Below are 21,268 nucleotides of genomic sequence, written 5' to 3'. Positions count from 1 at the left end.
TGGGATTAAATGTGTGTGCCACCATTGCCTGGCGCATACTCTTTTTTGTGAATCCTATCAGTACTTCGTATAATGTGACTGCAATTGTGTAAGATTTTACCCCCAGCCTCAAACTATCTCTGACTACTTTTATCATTAATAATAAAATCTTCTCTGCAATTTTGAAGTGATATGATCAGGGTATTTTTAAATGTTTTTAAATAGTACACTTTTATATTTATAAACAATCCACTGTGTAGCTTTTGAACCTGCTAATGAATAACTTTCTAGAAGTGTAAGACAGAAAGCAGGGCTTTCAAGAGTGCAGATATAAAATACTATTTTGTGCTTCTTAGTTTCCCTCTGGAGACCTGCAACTATATCATGAATCTGTTGTCAATATATTGCCTTGCAGCACTCAAACAGTAATTGAATTGATTACTCAATGGCACACCATTGTCCCATTCCCCAATTAAGTAACCTCAAAGTTATTCAAGCCTCCTCCCTTTTCTATACCACCTTCCTCCAGACATGCAATCAACACTATTTATCAGTATTTCCTCTGTCATGTCTAAATTTAATTTATTCTACTTCACAATGTTCTAAAATCAAGGCTTCACTCAAATGATAGCTGACTAAATCCTCTATTGGCTTAACATTTTTTGTCTACCTACCTTTTAATGCATTGTCAAGTATCTTGTCAACAACTAGTACACTATAAAAACTAGGCTTAATTCAGTGTGGACCATCTGACTTGTTAATCTGGGTTTTTAAGTAAAGCTGACCATTGCCTCTTGACTTTAATATCATAGTTTTAAAGACTTATACTAGATTGTTTGAATTATATGAATTTATGAGATTTTGCTCAATATTTTGAAATCATTTTGTTATGCATATAATTAGGTATTTTTTGTTATCACTTGTGTTTCATCATACGGATATTCAGTTATTTAAAGAGTAATTTAATTCGTATGGAGATTTGGGTAGTTGCTAATGTTTCATTCTAATAAAAATTTGCTATTAGAAATTTTATTTGCACACATTTTGTGATTATAAGAGTCTGTGATTCTTCATATCTTTAGCAAAGCTTGGCAAGTTATATATTTTTTATATAGTACCCTTTTAATTGAACACCTGATCAATGCAATTGAGGAAGGATTTGATTTACAGACTGAGTTCAGTCAGCCTTGACTGGGGAGGCATGGAGGCCAGAGCGTGAGGCTTTTGGTCATAGTGTATTTGCTTTCCGAAAGCAGAGTGCTGTGAATGCCTGAGTTAGCTTGCTCTCTTTTTCAGTCTGTTTAGGACTCCAGTGCCCATGGTAGCACCATTCACTCTGAGAGCCTCCTCACATCCATTAACTTCATCTAAACAGTCCCTCAGACCTGCCCAGGGCTTTGTCTCTTCTGTGATTCTAGATCTTGTCAGTTTGACACTATTAACTATTGTAGGCGTTTTTTATAGAATACTGCAGCTTTAATTTGTTTCCTTGATAAACAATGATGCAGAGGCTGATGACATTAGCTTCTTGACTGAACTTACTCCAGGCTGTATCTAATTTTAGTGAGACTTTGCCCTTCCTAGCATATGTTCTTTGGAGGTTTTTCATATTTGGCATTTTTTTGTCCATGCTGAAAGTTTTGCTTACTTTTATTTTCTGTAATATCTTTAATTTATATGTGGGATTTTCCTTTTGTATAACTTACTTAATTAAAGTACTCATCTTGCACTTACAGCAAATAGTAACATAGAAAATTGTATTTTCATTTTTCAACCAAAATACAAAGCAGAGCCTGATGATGCGTGCTCGTCCTGGGATGCTTTCCTGAGATACTTTTTAGGTTTTTTTGATTCCAGACTCTGGTTTCTGAATTTAAGCTTGGGAACGTGATAAAAATTCTGGGATTCTACATGCCTCTCTCGTGTCAATTGTCGTGGTCTCCTTGGCTCTGTGAGGCTGCTGACAGCTTTGTTCAGTTTGAATACAGATGCCTTAGTGAGAAGAGCCATGCGGAATGTCTGTGTGCTTCCTCCTTGAGGGACTTTGCCTTCTTACATCTTGGCTGCCATGACATGTTTGTGTTGCCATGATGTGACAAAAATACGCAATTTCATCAGTTCATACAGTTCAGCTGATCTATTTCTTTCACTCGGCCTAGGTGTTTTTGTTTTGCCAGTGGCTAGACAGTCTATCATGGTGAGAGTGCACGTAGAAGAAACTTCATATCAGGGTGCTGGGTGCTCTGGGAAGCATGAGAGAGTAAAGTCTAAAATCTCAGTATCCAATTAAAGACACACTCCTGGTGACCTAATGTCTGCTAGGACCACACTCTGAAAGTTCATACCTCACAGGATTGTCATGGGCCAAGACAAATGTCATCAAGGCATGCTCCTTTGGGAACAGTTACCCAAATAGTGGCACCCCTCCATTGCCGTTAAAGGTAACAATTCACCACTTCAGCTTTAATGTTGAATTATTAGTTGCTTAGGTTGGTTGGCTAATGATTCCACTGTTACCAGAGTATAAACGTTTACTGCTGCTTTCTTTCATGTGTTGAAGTGAAATAATATTGATAATTGTATGAAGCAAGAACAAGGGATTAAATATTCCTTTCTCTTCAAAAGAATAAAATATACTACTATAAAACCCTGACTAGCCATTTGTTATTAGATGCATACATATATTAATTTGACTATATTTATCTCTTACAGGTTACTCAGCCAAACCATGAAGGATCATTTAGTAAGAGTAGCAAATGAGGCTGAATTTATCCTGAGCAGGCAGAGAGCAGAGGATATTCACAGACATGCAGAATTTGAGGTAAGATATTGCTATGTGCTTGTTTTAAGGATGCTACTGTTTAGATGGTAATTATATGCTTAAGTAGAATGGTAGTATAATCTAAGGAAGCATGCTGTTAGTCTTCAAAATTTAGTTTTGAAACTGAAAATCATAGAGGATTCTGGGAAAGCTCTCTTGGCTCAGCACCAGTTCACCTTGTCATTTGATCACTGCACCTTTGGTGTATTGTTGACCTGCTTTAGATAATGGGAATGGGGCTGTGATCTGGTGGTTTCAAATAAAGAAAATCAGTAAAGGACTTGGTCCTCTTCGGGAAAGTCTCCTGTTGTGGTTGTGTATGTTTGACGGTTTTGAGAGGTTTCAGTTTTCTACCTGCACCATGTGATCAGGCCTAGCAGCCTGGGCTGTTGCCTATTAGAGCCTTCCTGCTATACCTGCATCTCTCATTCTGGTGGCCCACCAGGGACCATGATTTGCATAGTTCATCCTGTAACTAATGCTTAATTTAGCAGTTCCTCCTGGACATCTGCAACAAATGTGACTTCAGAAAGGAAATGACTGGTTTCATACCTATATAAATGACTAAAACAGGGATGAAATAAAAAATTTGACAAGAACATTTGTTAGAAATTGAAGATATTTAAAAGTATTTCAAAATTTAAAATATTTAATTGAAGATATTTAAAAGACATCTAACTGCTGCTTTCTATTATGTAAAGATAGATAAGCTCAAATGTTTTTCTCAGACTTTATAAAAGACAAAAACCATCACAGCACAGAGTTGTGAGTATAGTTTAAAGGTTATCCATCGTTTGGCTTTTAGTGACTTTCTAAACTTTTTGCTTAACTTTTTAAGTAAAACTAGTAAAAACTAGTTACTTTTTTTCTTACAAACAGAGATTCTGTTGTATATTTGGACAAAGCCTGTAATAGTAAAGAGGCTGATATGTTTTACTTATTATCAATAATGGCTGATGATACAGCTCTGAGGAATATATCCCTTTAGTTCTTTGCTTTTTTTTTTTGATATCCATGAAATCTTTTCCTTTTGTTTTGTATTGATGTTCCATTAAAGTCATAGTTCATCAGCAGGTACACATTTCAACTTTGTTTTAAAGAGTTTTTATACCCATAGACAGGAAGTGTATTAAAAATTATGTCATGTTCAACATTGGGCATCATCTTATAAATGGGATATATATATGAATGTATACATTTCATGGCTAAGTTTCAGTAAAAATGTGTGGTTTCTGCAGTTTCAGTTTGCATAAATTATACACATCTGTAATCCAGATGTAACAAAAATTATCCCTTAATGATTTTATTTTTCAGAGCCAATTTAAGTTAAAATTCATTTTAGTAAGGGTTTCCTGATGTTCTTTTAGACAGTACTGCTTTGAATTTCATTTATTATGCTCTAGAATTCACTTCTTATTAACTTCAGCAGAACTACATATTGCATGGCAAATTTATTCGCTTGAATGAATAAAATCTTAATCCCTTTTAAGTGAAATACTTATTTTGAAAATATTTCATTACCTCTGTGTGTATGGCATACATACATGCTAGTGTGTATGTATTGTGGGTATATCTGTCCTTGAGTGTCTTTATTTATAAAGCTCAGAGGCTGATGTCAGTGTCTTCCTTGATTGTGTTCTATCTTAGTTTTGAAGCAAGAATTTCTCATTGAACCCTGGAGCTTCTCAATACAACCAAGTTGCTTACCTAGTGAGTTCTAGGGATCTGCTGCCTCTCTTCCACTACTCACGGAAGTGCTGGTGTAACAGAGCTAGACTGCTGCACAAAGCTTTTTAGTGGATCCTTTAAATCCAGTCTCAGATCTTTGCTTAGTCTGTAGCATATTTATTTAGCCAAATATACTTTGTTGTATTTATCTTTAATGACAAATTAAAGATGAATAGCACTGGTGTGTTTTAACGTTGCATGTACATTTTCAACATATTAGAACATTAGCAAATCCTGCATGCTTGCTTAAATATATTTTTAAATATTTTGATGTTATTGGACTGCCACTATTTTTATACAGGCCTTTTCTGATGAAATATTATCCATGCATCCTCAAGTCTCGGCTTATAACTATACTAGGTTTAAAATTTTCTTGATACTTTTATATAACTTCCTCTATGCTTTGTAAATTATGTTCTGCAGTGAGCTTCTCCGCATGATTTCTTTTCAGTAATTAAATTAGCATTTTCAGCTGCTGAAAACTTGTTGGCCTTTTCCATTCATTGTGTTTCCTCATGCGTAAAATGTGAAATACCCACATTTTTAATTCTTCTAGAGTACCATTTTATAGTCTGGGCTTGTCAGCTATATAGTAAGAATAGTTTATTTCCCTAGTCAATATTAAATAATAATATAAAATATTAATCTTATGTGTCAATTTAAGTATGGATCTTATGTTAGATAAGTAAATATTCAAAATGACATTTTATAGTAATTTATAAGGGGTTGAAGATTCTTTTTCCTCTGATACGATCTGACTAGCTTATTAAAGATAGAGAAGATAAAGATTCCAGACTCCTGGGTTGTCTCTTTGTAGGTGTAAGAACTATAAAACTATTAGATTTTGAAGCCTTGTAATTTGGGGTAATTGTCTGTATACTAATGAATCTTATTATAATAGACCTTAACAATTTTCAATAGAATGAATAAATCTTATGTCTATTTTTCTATTTTACTTTATTTGGAAAACATAACTGAATTATATTTAAATGAGGACTGATTTTTGTTATACCTTTTCTAGAAACTGTTTGTTGATAACACAAGAGTTTAACTAGTTTTCAGAGGCGATCATGTCTGTACCTCAATATTCACTTCTTCATTACTTCCAAAAATACTTTTCCTAGGTAATATAGTTCTTTGAAATAAACCATGATCATCTAGCTATGTATGCCTTTAGATATTTTGAGTGATCATTCTTTGTTTAAAAAAAGAAACACTTCAATGAGTAATCTTTACTTATGGATTTTTTTTTGGATACTATAAACTAATTAATATTCTATGTTCCTTATTGAGATTCTGATCTGATCAGTGGATTTGTCTTGTGTTGTTGATTGGGTACTTTAAGCAATTTAATTGAAAGCTTCACATCTGATTTGCCTCTTCAATCTTTGTATTGTGATATAATGTTGGTTTACGGGGATATACTACAGTGTATACAGTGTGTATATATGTATAGTACTTATAATTTACTGACACTGTAACAGAAGATACAGTGATAGCATTTTCATTGGAATATACTTTTCATTCATTTTCTAATCTTTTGTTGCCTATTGTTTTGATCATAGTATTAGCCCATGCAAAATAGTTCAGTTGATTAAAAATTTTAATGAGAATGACATGTTGTATTTAAAAAGAAATTTAGAAAAATTCATGAAATGCCACTGTCTGTCCTCAGATCTGAAGAATCACAGTTACTCTGATTAACCAAAAGAGCTTTGAAAAGAGAAACAGGGGGAAGTTGCTCACTTTATCAGTTCAGCACTGCCTACAGACCAAGTGACCAACAGTGTGGCACTGACATGACACAGGTCAAAGGAATAAAAGTGAAATAAGTATAGATATGTAAATCTTATTGATTCTTGACAGCAGTGCCCAAACAATGGTATCGTCCTTGTTACTGGATTTATTCTACTCAGTACTGTTCACAAATAATCGAAAGTTCTGGAGTCAGACATAAAATTTATTCAAAGAGTGCAGAAAGTGAGCTTCTGCTCTGAGTATCTGATTGCCAGTTAATCTAGAGTTTGGATCTTTCACTAGCAGGGGCTTTGGTTGGATGAGAGGTCTACATGATATCTCACTCATGAAAGTGAGCAGGTTTCCATCACCACGGTGCTCCTCTCTTTTCATTCCTAATTTCAGCTTCTCATTTATGTTGTGACATTAGTGGGCATGTTCTTTATTATTTTTACAAGTCTACTGTCTTTTGGAATGTTAGCATAGTATCTGGCTGATTTCACTGGTTTGGAATGCTCCTTCAGATATTGTGACTCTTTGATAACTCCTTAGTCAGCATGTGGGTGCATGTTGTTATTAGGATCAGGTGTTAACTCTCTTCTTTTTAAATTTTATTTTATCTTTTTTTACACTCCAGATTTTATGCTCCTTTCATCTACCCTCTGACTGTTCCACATCCCCTACCCCCCCCCATTTCCATGAGGAAGTGCCTACCCCTCCACCCCCTCACCCCTCACTTCACAAGATCTCCCGACTCCCTGGGGCCTCTGATGTCTTGAGTGTTAAGAGCAATAATATACAGGTAAAATTATTCATAACTTCAGGATCTAGGCTCTGATAAATACTTTAGCCTGTGATGTTGGGCCAACTAGATATCTACATTTGAAAGAAGGGAGTTGAACCCTTCATAACACGCACACACACAGTATCACTCAAAATATGTGACACAGAACAAATCCATTGGTCAGATCAGAATCTTAATGAAGAACATAGAATATGAATTAGCTTACAGTATACCATTCTCAGTGAAAATCAGAACTGTACAACTCTTATTAGAAAACATGATAGTGTACCTTCATAATTTTTATTTGGAAATAGATTTTTGATATAATACCAAAAGTTAAGTCCAAACAGAAATAGCTACATGTTATCAAGTTTAAACATTTTCAAGTAACTCAGGACATTTTCACTTTTAGCAAGAAAATAAAAACATATAGAATGGGAAAGAATATTTGTAATTCTTTTGTCATATAAGGGTCTTGTATCCATATTATATTAAGAAAACATGAACTCATTACAAAAAGTTATGAATGATTCTAATAGAACATTTAAAAAGATGTATGTATAAATGGCCAAAAACATGAACGATGCTCTGTCATTAATACTAGCAAATGAGAATCAAAGTGTAATCAGGTAATACTTCATATACAGTAGAATGGCTGTCATTAAAAGGAAAATAATAAATTTTTTTCCTTTTAGGAAGGCTTAGAAATATTTTGATACTTGAAGTACTCCTTACTCTCAGTCATATATTCAATCATTCTTGGAGATTCAGTCTTTGTGTTTTCTTTAAAATTATGCACTTGCCTCATTCTTCTTACATCAGGTTCTATTGCTACCTTATACCTGTAGTCAGGAGTCTCCTGTTCCTAACCTTAACCCATTCCCACATTTTTCAATATATCAGTAATAATAATCCTAAAATGTAACCAGATTTTTGGCTCTTTTGTGGTTCTTTTTCTTCTACCTTTCACCCCTCTTCTCCCACTGCTCCACTCCCTATCACTGGATAGAAGAGAAAAAGGGATAGAGGAAAAGGGGGCTGGCATTATCATTAGACCGCTTCCTGCTGATTAGTTCTGAGGGGCAACTTAGATCTTTGCCATCAGGAAATCTAAGTTCTTCTTTTTCTTGTTGTTTCTTCTTTGGACAGGACTACTTAATAAATCACAACCAAAAGCCCTGCCTCTCAGGGCCCTAGCATTTATATATTTATATATTCTGAGAAGTCCTCAGAATTCCAAACAGCACACAGTTGCAGAAAGTATCTGCAGCTGGCAAAATCACACCTGTGCTAGAGTATGAGGCAAATCATAATCCACTGGTATGAACAGTCCGAAGCAGTCCCATAGCCCATATCTGGGATTAAATGAAAACAAAATCCCATAATATTTCTATGTTTTTAAAATAATCAAAACTCCAATGTTCTTACTACACTAAAACATAAACTGAGACTTATTTTGTCCTTTCTGTAATTGTTTAATGTTTAAAACCAAGCATTAAATAAAAAGTTTCATGTTTATCATGGTTTTAAAGACCTGCTTGATGTGCTTCCTGAATTTCTCATTTCATTTCATGTCCTTTTCCCCATGGAATTTTCTGCAGTCACACTAACCTTTCAACTCTTCAAGTATGCTGATTTCTTCCTCTCACAGACTCTCTGTATACTCACTGAACACATACTTACAAAGTATTCTTATCAGTCAGTAAAAGTCCAGGCCTTTCCAAAAGTGACATACATACATGATTTCTAGGCATGTATGTACTTCTGATGAAAAACATGATTAGGCACTCAAAAAAGTAACAAATGTTATTTGCAGTTGTAAGGATGGACAGAAAGTGTGCAGGAGTGACTTTTTAAAATAGAATGCTAGGAAGCAGGATAAAGTTAAGAGATAAAGAAGGACCAAGGCTGTAAGGCAGGTTCATGCCTGGCACACTTGAGTATGAGAACATACTGGATTGGACTGAATGAAAAGGGTGAGTGGAATGGAAGCAGGGTAAATCATTCAAGTGGATTCTTAGACTTGTAAATTCTCTGAGGTTTTGTGAGCATGAAGTCCATTTTTAATGGACCACCCTGGTTGTTCTTTTAGGTAGAGAGTAGCGGGATGACAGGGCAGAATTTGCTCAGGTGTTCATTGTTCCCACTGAGACTAGAAAGTGTGATATGAACTATGCTAATGACTTGAAGGTAGTGAGAAGGGGCTGAATTTGAGTGTGTTTTGTCTGTGCTCACCGGATGTCAGGTATTACATGAGAGAAAGTAGATTAAAGCTCACTAGAAGGTCTTTATGGGAACAACTAAGTGAATGGAATTGCTCAAAGGAAAGGTCATGAAAGAGCAGCTGAAATCACAAGAGGGTCAGGGCCCAGTTCTGAATATGATAGATGTTCACATGATATCAATTAGTCACCTGGATGTATATATTTAAAATTTATGCAATATCTATGCTTGGAATACAGATTTTGGAATGTCATTATACTGGTAACATTGAAAACCCTGAGTCAGAATGAGATCACCAAGTACAAGAATGCAGTTGCTAGCTGTGTTTTGGCAGAAAATGAGAAATGTTTATGCTTTTGTTTTTAAACTTTTGATAAGAATGATATGGTACACCAAGTAAAAGCAGGACAGATTGTTGCCTGGGAAGGTGTTTTTCCTGTTCTCTGCTTGACCTTTGTCAAACTCTGCCTCTCAGGTTTTCTACACTCTCACCCAAGCAGCGCCTCCGCACTACTGCAGGCCATCGTCTCAGTTCTCTCCAGAATTCAGAACTAAGAACTTAAAAAAAGTAGTTTGTTGTTTCTCTGCTGTTCTTGTAAATGTAGGCGCTAAAACCACAGTCTTGGCCTTTCTGTGTTTTTATAGTCTTTGTAAAATATGCAGCATAGTTGTTCAGTTAAGTTGGACCCAACAGGGATGACATTAGCTGAAATACCCAACAAAGGGGAGAAAGAACCTGTAGAGACCGTATCCAGGGGATAGGCACAGTGCCTGGTTGAGGGATGGGTCCACCAATCCTTCTCAAAAATATTAACCAGATTGCTCCTGTCAAAAGGAAATGCAGGGGAGAAAGAGTAGAGCAGAGACTGGAGAAAACGCCATTCAGAGACCGGTCCACCTTAGGATCCATCCATCTTTAGAAACCAAACCCAGAGACTGTTGTGGATGCCAAGAAGAGCTTGCTGACAAGAGCCTGGTATAGCTGTCCCATGAGAGGCTCTGCCAGAGCTTGACCAATACAGATGTAGTTGCACTCAGCCAACAATAGACAGAGCACGGGGACCCCAACGGAGGAATTAGGGGAAGGACTGAAGGAGCCAAAGGGGTTTGCAACCCTATAGGAAAAACATAAACCAAACAGATCCCCCTGAGCTCTCAGGGACTAAACCACCAACCAAAGAGTACACATGGAGGGGGGACCCATGGCTCCAGCTGGATAGGTAGTAGAGGATTGCCTTATCTGGCATCAATGGTAGGGGAGGCTCTTGGTCCTGTGGAGGCTAGATGACCCATTGTAGGGGAAGGCTGGGGTGCTGAGGCAGGAGTAGCTGGTGGGTGAGGAAGAACCCTCATAGAAGCAGGGAAGATGGGGTTATGTGGAGCGAAACTGGGAAGGGGGAATAACATTTGAAATGTTAATAAAATAATCAATGAAAAAGTTTGTTCAATGGGTAACATCACCCAATCTTAGGGAGTTCTATCAGATTTAAGATTATGGAGTGGATTTTGTGTTTAGTAGTTGCTTCATTGGTGTTTACAAAATAATAAGCAATATTTGTTCTGTTCATGAGCACACAAGTGCTCATGTGATAGGAAGACTATTATATTGGCTGACTTCCACATCGTAGTTTGGCATTTGTATTTAGTATAAAAAAAGAATATTTCTTCATTGTTTTAATATTGCAAGTTTTTATAACTGATTTATGTGTGGGAAATCATATGAAAGTGATTTAAGAGCACAGGAAATGTCTTTACTGCTGAAAGTTCCCCATGTGACTATAAAAGTTTTCATGTGATTTAAATCATTAACTTAGGTCAGTGGGAAAGAAACTTTATTTCAGTTTTTGACAGACAATATTGCTATTATTTCAACATGACTCATTCATCCCATTCAAAGTAATTCATATTCTTCTGGAGTTCCATGGGTAGACATGTTCATGTCTGTGGTTTGCACTAGTTACCTGCACACTTTAATTTCCTATTTAGTTCTTTAATCCCTATTGTGGTGCTTTCAACATGCCAGCTCCATGGTACAGCAGGTGAGTCAGGCATCTCTGCTTTTATTGACACCTCCCTCTGGTCACCTGTCATATGTAGTTGAAGGCAGGATGCAAGGTTGTTTTCAGTGGAGAGGCAATGCTTTGGCTCAGAAATTTAGGAAATAGCTTGAGGTACAGTGCCAGGTATTAATCTAGCTGTATGTAATATTTTGCAATTACCCTGGGAAATTATTATTTGATCAGAAGAAGCAAATGAGATTCTCTATTTGGTTTTGTTTTTTGTTTTTTGTTTTGTTTTATTTTTGTTTTTTTGGCTTCATCCATCAGAGGTTGAAAAAAGGAGATAAAGGTCAACCTAGCCCCCTTTTATTCTCAGAAAATTGGATCTATGTTTTAGTTTTAAATATATATTTTCTTTATTAATAACTAGAGAATATTTTCTCTGTAGGCATGAGACATGATGACATTTATGAAAGCATGCCAATGCAGCACTTGCTTATTAACTTTTCTGTACATTGTTAAAAGTTCTACTTGAGAGTTATGTCATGATTCCTTTTTATGACACATTATTTTGTGTGTCTGAGTGTGTGAGGGACACATTATCATGGTGCATATGTAATATGTAAGGGTTGAAGGACAAGCATTGGGAGATTTTCCCTTTGCTGTGCATCTTCCAGAGATTGAACTCAGGCCATCAGACTTGGTGGCAAATAACTGTACCCTCTAAGCTATCTTGTCCTCCCATGACGAGATTTTAAAAACACAGTCTCAATAGTTCATTTGCAACTTTATCCTCAGTGAAAGAATGGGCAACAGTTTTTAAATTTAGAGATTATTCTGAAGTTAATACCACAAGGAATAGAATATCAAGTAAGAACTCAGCAGAGGGTCTGGGGAGGCTGCTGCACAAATGGGTAATATCCCTACCATTCATGTATAAAACCTGGCTGGTGGCTCTTTGGTGAGTTTCAGTAATCCTGATGCTGGAAAGGCAGAGATAGATTTCAGAACTCACTGGCCAGACAGTGTAGCAGAACTGTGGGAAGGTCTGGGTTCATTGAGATATTGTGTCAAGAGCAATCAAGGAAGACATGCAACTTTAACCTCTGGCTTCCATATGAATGTAGATGCATGCATGCCTATACATACACAGATGAACACACACACACACACACACACACACACACACACACACACAGACATCAATAGATCTTGATAGTTGATCTTTTACACCCAACTACAGAAGAGATAAACAGGTTACCAAAATGTTTTAACATATGTATGCCTGCAGATAGTTAATAGGCGCTCATACTGTTTAAGAGTTAGAACGGAATATGTAACATAAGTCTTTTAAAGCAAGGATATGATTGACATTGAACAAAATAGTTAAAGAATGTTTTGAGTGATAATGGAATTGACTAGCATTTGGTAATTCTGTAAGAGAGCTTGTTGGCCAAATTTAACCAAAATCTATTACTGGAAATGGTATCTTTTTGATACCGTGATGAGCAATTGTTAAAATTAATTCATTTTGTCTTTCCTTAAGAAAACAGTAGAATTATTTAATGGATTGCAATCTTTTTTTTCTAGTTACAATTTCCTTAACAAGTAGTGAAATGATATTGACTCTAGTGTTCACCATTTCTAACACTGCCTGTTAAGTCATGTGAGTACATAGTATTTATCAAAATTGAACTCACTGTATGTGGAGTAAAAAGTAGCTTACCTCTTTTGGAATTATCATTATTCGTGTATTTTAATTCACAGATAAGACTAAGTGATGTGTATTAAACTTAGAATGTATCTGTGGGGAGAGCTAATTCAATCTTATTAATACATATTACTTCACCTGCCTATCACTGTTTTGCAGTGAAACACTGACATTCTATTTTCTTAATATTTCAGTAATACAATATATCATAGCTTTGGTCATCTTATTGTAAAATAGCTTTTTAAATTTTGTTTTTCTTAAATAACTCAATTTAAAGTTCAAACTCTAGGTTACATTTGAATGTTTAAAAGATTTTAAATGATGTTGTAGGTAAGCCATCAAGTTACAGCTTCTGGGCTATCTTCAATTCGTACCTCATGTCAACTCTCTCCTGTGGTGATGCACCCCTGCACACCTGGTGGTTGTACACATCTGGCTCTTTCCCAGGCCTCTCAGCCTTGCTTCCTTCTGTAACCTCACCTCCTCTGTCCCGGGTCCCAGGGTTATTTGTTACAGTGTACAAATAATGCTTTGGTGGTCTAACTATAACTATTTCAACAAAAACATTTCTGTTTTATTTTGTTCGTTTTTTGAGGCAAGGTCTCTCTAAGTAGTGCTAGTCCTCCCGGAACCCATTCTGTATACAAGACTGCCTCTGCCTCCTGAGTGCTTGAATTAAAGGCATGTGCCACAGTGCCCAGCTTATTCTGGGTAGACTTTTTAAGTGCTACCCACAACTACTAATATCTTACTGTTTTGAAGGGAATTTTTTTTTTTAAACCAAATTTGATACTTTTTTTTTTATATATCTGAGAATGCTGTTTTTAAATGCAATTTTTAAAAGTTGCATTATGTTGATCCAGATTAGCCTGGGCGGCAACACCACATCTCCAGGTCCTGCAAGAGGCAAGAGGGGCTTCCGGGCGGCTGGGGGGGGGGAGAGGTCAGTGTGCTCTGGTGAATCCAGCGGGCCCCAGCAGGAGCCTTCAGGTGCCTGCTTTGGGATCTGAACAGCCTGGTCCACAGCACTTGGTCTCCAGGAAGTGCGGGAGACCTGGTGTGCAACCAGAGGCAGTCTGGGAGCTCACAGCACAGCTTGCTCCTGTGACCAGGAGCTTAGGCTCCAGTCTGGAGGCCTCTGGCAGTAGCCCTCAGTCCTCTCCACTTCGGGATCCAGATCAGCCTGGGCGGCAACACCACATCTCCAGGTCCTGCAAGAGGCAAGAGGGGCTTCCAGGCAGCCGGCAGGGAGAAGTCGGTGTGCTCCAGTGAATCCAGCAGGGCCCAGCAGGAGCCTTCAGGTGTCTGCTTCGGATTCTGAACAGCCTGGGCAACAGCACCCTGACTCCAGGCAGTGCAGGAGGTAAGCTGTGCACCAGAGGCCACCTGGGAAGGGGCAGCTTGCACTGGTGAGTCCAGCATTGACAAGACCAACTAACACCAGTGAGAACTAGATGGCAAAAGGCAAACGCAGGAACATCACTAACAGAAATCAAGGCAATATGGCAACATCTGAACCCAATTCTCCTTTACCAGCATGTCCTGGATACCCCATCACACCAGTAAAGATTTGGATTTAAAATCACTGGTCATGATGCTGGTACAGGAACACATGAAGGACATACTTAAAGAAATTCAGGAGAAAATGGATCAAAAGTTAGAAGCTCTTGCAAGGGAAACACAAAAATCATTGAAAGAGGAAACGCAAAAAAACACTTAAAGAAATACAGGAGAACTTTGGTCAACAGGCTGAGGTCATGAAAGAGGAAACACAAAAATCTCTTAAAGAATTACAGGAAAGCACAAACAAGCAAGTGAAGGAGCTAAGCAAAACCATCCAGGACCTAAAATCAGAAGTAGAAACAACTAAGAAAACTCAAAGGGAGACAACTTTGGAGATAGAAAGCCTTGGGAAGAAATCAGGGGACATAGATACAAATATCAACAAGAGAATACAAGAGATAGAAGAAAGAATCTCAGATGCTGAAGATACCATAGAAACCATGGACTCAACAGTTAAAGAAAATGCAAAATGCAAAAAGCTTGTAACCCAAAATATCCAGGAAATCCAGGACACAATGAGAAGACCAAACCTAAGGATTATAGGCATAGATGAAAGTGAAGATTTACAACTTAAAGGGCCAGCAAATATCTTCAATAAAATTATGGAAGAAAACTTCCCTAACCTAAAGAGAGAGATGCCCATGAATATACAAGAAGCCTACAGAACTCCAAACAGACTGGACCAGAACAGAAATACTTCCCGTCACATAATAATCAAAACACCAAATGTACTAAACAAAGAAAGTATATTAAAGGCAGTAAGAGAAAAAGGCCAAGTAACATATAAAGGAAGACCTATCAGAATCACAGCAGACTTTTCACCTGAGACTATGAAGGCTAGAAGATCCTGGGCAGATCTCATGCAGACTCTAAGAGAACACAAATGCCAGCCCAAACTACTATATCCAGCAAAACTCTCAATCACCGTAGATGGAGAAACTAAGATATTCCATGACAAAACCAAGTTTACCCAATATCTATCCACAAACCCAGCCCTACAAAGGATAATAGGAGGAAAACACCAAAACAAGGAGGGAAACTTCACCCTGGAAAAAGCAAGATAGTAACCTTCTCTCATCAAACCCAAAAGAAGTTAACCAATCAAATATAAAAAATAACATCAAAAATGACAGGAAGTAACAATCACTATTCCTTAATATCTCTTAACATCAATGGACTGAATGCCCCAATAAAAAGACACAGACTAACTGACTGGATACGTAAACAGGACCCTACATTTTGCTGCTTACAGGAAACACACCTAAGGGTCAAAGACAAACACTACCTTAGAGTAAAAGGCTGGAAGACAATTTTACAAGCAAATGGTCTCAGGAAACAAGCTGGAGTTGCCATTTTAATATCAGATAAAATTGACTTTCAACCCAAAGTCATCAAAAGAGACTCTGAGGGACACTTCTTGCTGGTCAAAGGAAAAATACAACAAGAAGAACTCTCAATCCTGAACATCTATGCTCCAATTGCAAGGGCACCCTCTTTCGTAAAAGAAACTTTATTAAAGCTCAAAGCACACATTGCACCTAACACAATAATTGTGGGTGACTTCAACACTGCACTTTCCTCAATGGACCGATCAGGAAAACAGAAACTAAACAGAGACACAATGAAACTAATTGAAGCTTTGGACCAATTAGAATTAACAGATATATATAGAACATTCTATCCTAAAGCAAAAGAATATACCTTTTTCTCAGCACCTCATGGTACCTTCTCCAAAATCGACCATGTAATTGGTCACAAGACAGACCTCAACAAATATAAGAAGATCGAACTAATCCCATGCCTCCTATCAGATCACTATGGAGTAAAAGTGGTCTTCAATAGCAACAAAAACAACAGAAAACCCACATACACGTGGAAACTGAACAATACTCTACTCAATGATACCTTGGTCAGCGAAGAAATAAAGAAATTAAAGACTTTTTAGAACACAATGAAAATGAAGACACAACATACCCAAATCTATGGGACACAATGAAAGCAGTGCTAAGAGGAAAACTCATAGCCCTGAGTGCCTCCAAAATGAAAATGGAGAGAGCATACATTACCAGTTTAATGACACACCTGAAAGCCCTGGAACAAAAAGAAGCTATTTCACCCAGGAGGAGTAGAAGGCAGGAAATCATCAAACTCAGGGCCGAAATCAATCAAGTAGAAACAAAGAGAACCATACAAAAAATCAACAAAACCAGGAGCTGGTTCTTTGAGAAAATCAACAAGATAGATAAACCCTTAGCCAGACTGACCAAAGGGCACAGAGAAAGTATCCAAATTAACAAACTTAGAAATGAAAAGGGAGATATAACAACAGAAACTGAGGAAATCCAAAAAATCATCAGATCCTACTACAAGAGTCTGTACTCAACACAACTGGAGAATCTGGAGGAAATGCACAATTTCCTTGACAGATACCAAATACCAAAATTAAATCAGGACCAAATAGATCATCTAAACAGTCCCATAATGCCTAAAGAAATAGAAGGAGTCATAGAAAGTCTTCCAACCAACAAAAGCACAGGACCAGATGGTTTCAGTGCAGAATTCTATCAGACCTTCAAAGAAGAGTTAACACCAATACTCTTCAAACTATTCCACAAAATAGAAACAGAAGGAACACTACCCAATTCCTTCTACGAAGCCACAATTACGCTGATACCAAAACCACACAGAGATCCAACAAAGAAAGAGAACTTCAGACCAATTTCCCTTATGAACATCGATGCAAAAATACTCAATAAAATTCTTGCCAACCGAGTCCAAGAACACATCAAAACAGTTGTCCACCATGATCAAGTAGGCTTTATCCCGGGAATGCTGGGTTGGTTCAATATACGGAAATCTATCAATGCAATCCACTACGTAAACAAACTCAAAGAAAAAAACCACATGGTCATTTCATTGGATGCTGAAAAAGCATTTGACAAAATTCAGCATCCTTTCATGCTTAAAGTCTTGGAAAGAACAGGAATTCAAGGCCCATACCTAAACATAGTAAAAGCAATATACAGCAAACCGGTAGCCAGCATCAAACTAAATGGACAGAAACTTGAAGCAATCCCACTAAAATCAGGGACTAGACAGGACTGCCCGCTTTCTCCTTATCTTTTCAATATTGTACTTGAGGTACTAGCTCAGGCAATTCGACAACATAAGGAGGTCAAAGGGATACAAATTGGAAAGGAAGAAGTCAAAGTATCATTATTTGCAGATGACATGATAGTCTACATAAGTGACCCAAAAAACTCCACTAGAGAACTCCTACAGCTGATAGACAACTTCAGCAAACTGGCAGGTTTTAAAATCAACTCAAGCAAATCAGTGACCTTCCTATACTCAAAGGATAAGCAGGCTGAGAATGAAATTAGGGAAATGACCCCTTCACAATAGCCACAAACAGTATAAAGTATCTTGGGGTGACTCTTACCAAACATGTGAAAGATCTGTATGACAAGAACTTCAAGACTCTGAAGAAGGAAATGGAAGAAGACCTCAAAAAATGGGAAAACTTCCCATGCTCATGGATAGGTAGAATCAATATAGTTAAAATGGCCATTTTGCCAAAAGCAATATACAGATTCAATGCAATACCCATCAAAATCCCAACTCAATTCTTCACAGAGTTAGAAAAAGCAATTATCAAATTCATCTGGAATAACAAAAAACCCAGGATAGCGAATACTATTCTCAGCAACAAAAGAAATTCTGGGGGAAGCAGTATCCCTGACCTCAAGCAATACTACAGAGCAATAGTGTTAAAAACTGCATGGTATTGGTACAGTGACAGGCAGGAGGATCAATGGAATAGGATTGAAGATCCAGAAATGAACCCACACACCTATGGCTATTTGATCCTCGACAAAGAGGCTGAAAACATCCAATGGAAAAAAGATAGCCTTTTCAACAAATGGTGCTGGTTCAACTGGAGGTCAACATGCAGAAGAATGCGAATTGATCCATCCTTGTCTCCTTGTACTAAGCTCAAATCCAAATGGATCAAGGACCTCCACATAAAGCCAGACACTCTGAAGCTAATAGAAAAGAAATTGGGGAAGACCCTTGAGGACATCGGTACAGGGAGAAAGTTTCTGAACAGAACACCAATAGCGTATGCTCTAAGATCAAGAATTGACAAATGGGACCTCATAAAATTACAAAGTTTCTGTAAGGCAAAGGACACCATCAAGAGGACAAAACGGCAACCAACAAATTGGGAAAAGATCTTCACCAATGCTACATCAGATAGAGGGCTAATATCCAATATATATAAAGAACTCAAGAAGTTAGACTCCAGAAAACCAAACAACCCTATTAAAAAATGGGGTACAGAGTTAAACAAAGAATTCTCACCTGAAGAACTTCTGATGGGGGAGAAGCATCTTTAAAAATGCTCAACTTCATTAGTCATTAGGGAAATGCAAATCAAAACAACCCTGAGATTTCACCTTACACCAGTCAGAATGGCTAAGATTAAAAATTCAGGAGACAGCAGGTGTTCGAGAGGGTGTGGAGAAAGAGGAACACTCCCCCACTGCTGGTGGGGTTGCAAATTGGTGCAACCACTCTGGAAATCAGTCTGGCGGTTCCTCAGAAAACTGGGCACCTCACTTCCAGAAGATCCTGCTATACCACTCCTGGGCATATACCCAGAGGAGTCCCCACCATGTAATAAGGCTACATGTTCCACTATGTTCATTGCAGCCCTATTTATAATTGCTAAAAGCTGGAAAGAACCCAGGTATCCCTCAACAGAAGAGTGGATGCAAAAAATGTGGTATATCTACACAATGGAGTACTATTCAGCCATTAGAAACAATGAATTCATGAAATTCTTAGGCAAATGGATGGAGCTGGAGAACATCATACTAAGTGAGGTAACCCTGACTCAAAAGGTCAATCGTGGTATGCACTCACTAATAAGTGGATATCAACCTAGAAACCTGGAATACCCAAAACATAATCTACACTTCAAATGAGGTACAAGAAGAAAGGAAGCGTGGCCCCTTGTTCTGAAAAGACTCAGTGAAGCAGTATTCGGCAAAACCAGATCGGGGAAGTGGGAAAGGGTGGGTGGGAGGACAGGGGGAGAGAAGGGGGCTTGCGGGACTTTCGGGGAGTGGGGGGCTAGAAAAGGGGAAATCATTTGAAATGTAAATAAAAAATATATCGAATAAAAAAATAAATAAAAGAAAAAAAAGTTGCATTATGTTTAAAAACTTACACTCCTTGCATCAGACTTTTCTGTATTGCGGTGTCCACTATGCTATGTATGCATGGCAGCTATGGTTTAATGACAGAAGGGCCAGTATATGCAAACAAATATGTCATTATTGATTTCTCTCTATATATTCTCAAATTAGCACTAGTGTTATGTCACAGGCTCACAACTCAGAATTTCACATTTTTATTGCACATTGTTTTGTTTCTTTGCCATGATCCTGGGGTTGACCTTAGTGCCTTGTCCTGCTTAGGCAAGTATCCTCCCAATCCCCCTCCTTCTCCATTGCAATGTAAATTTGTGTGATAGCTACTTGGAAAATATTTAGTTCTCAATTAGAGGAAACTGGAGACTTAGCTTGAAATACAATATCCTTCAGTCATTTGAGCTGGATCATTGAACTAAGCAGAGACTTAAAATGAAGCTAACAAAGGATGGCCTCTTTTTCTCCTAATTAATGAGTCTGCACTTTCTCTCAACATATTGGTACAAGAGGATAGATTGGTATAAAGCGCTCATTTTTCAATGCCTAGTTTGTGCTCCAAAGTAATTCACAAGAATGTAGTATAGAGAAAGTAACTGAAAAAGGTAGGATTAAGTAGATCATTTTGACTTGTGTTTAATACTGCTGGACTAAAATACTGTTATTGTAAGAAGGGAATAGTCTTAAGGCATTTTTTTATGATTTTAAGATAAACAGTACTTTTATTCTAACTAGCATTTTTGAAGACCTGTTCTGCTGTTGGCACACATTTTTTGTCTCATCCTCTCAGAATTTTATTTCTAACTTGTACTTCCCTTCACAGCTTGACACCTGTATGCACAAAGTGTCTCTCTTTATCTGGACTTGCAATGTCTGGAGAGCATGTCCACATTGGGACTCTTCTGTAACTGCCTTCCCCTGCCATCTGTTGCCTGCTTTCTCCCTGCTGAGCAGAGGTCTTACACTTGCTTGTTTACAGATGTCAGCCATCACTAGGTTTCTTTTACTTGACTTCCTTTAAATGGTTTTGATTTTGCCTTCAAATATGTGTTTTGCATGCTGTCTTTTTGTAACTTTGGCCACTAAATAAATGGTCCAAAACCCTTGAAAAAAACTTTGTATTTGGTTTATTTTTTTCTTCATCAGTGTTTCACTGCTTTTATGTAAGAAGCCAGAACGGTCATTATGAAACCTCAGCTTCTGCAGAGCCCTCAGTCCATCCCATCCCTTTCCTGTTCTCTTAGTTCCTGCTCTTGCTACTTCCAAGGCCTGACCAGAGCCTCTGCCCCACATCTCTGTGTGTCTCCCCCACCCCCCATCTCGTCACTTTGCAGTCACAGCCCTTGCACATCTACCCTCCCCTCTCATCCTTGCTCCGTTCCTTTTGCTGCTTTTTCCTGAAAGCCTTCTCTGCTGCTGCTTCTCTACCCCTACCAGCCAATCTCCTAAATGTAAACCAAGCCTGTAATGTCTTATAGTGCTTACTGATCCAGTCATTTGCAAGTG

At 37.7% G+C, this 21,268-nt stretch overlaps 1 protein-coding gene across 6 annotated transcripts in view; it reads left to right on the top strand.

Annotated features, from left to right (window-relative positions):
• Lrba (LPS responsive beige-like anchor protein) overlaps positions 1 to 21,268 on the top strand; it is a 583,194-nt gene that overhangs the window by 198,736 nt on the left and 363,190 nt on the right. For all 6 annotated transcript variants that reach the window (XM_052180236.1, XM_052180237.1, XM_052180235.1 and 3 more), the window contains exon 36: positions 2,692 to 2,800. In XM_052180236.1, coding sequence (XP_052036196.1) covers positions 2,692 to 2,800 — 109 coding nt within the window. The remainder of the gene's footprint in view (positions 1 to 2,691; positions 2,801 to 21,268) is intronic.

This window comes from Apodemus sylvaticus, chromosome 4 (assembly GCF_947179515.1).
Source record: "Apodemus sylvaticus chromosome 4, mApoSyl1.1, whole genome shotgun sequence".
Classification (NCBI taxonomy): Eukaryota; Metazoa; Chordata; class Mammalia; order Rodentia; family Muridae; genus Apodemus; species Apodemus sylvaticus.
This window is presented reverse-complemented; position numbering and strand designations above follow the sequence as displayed.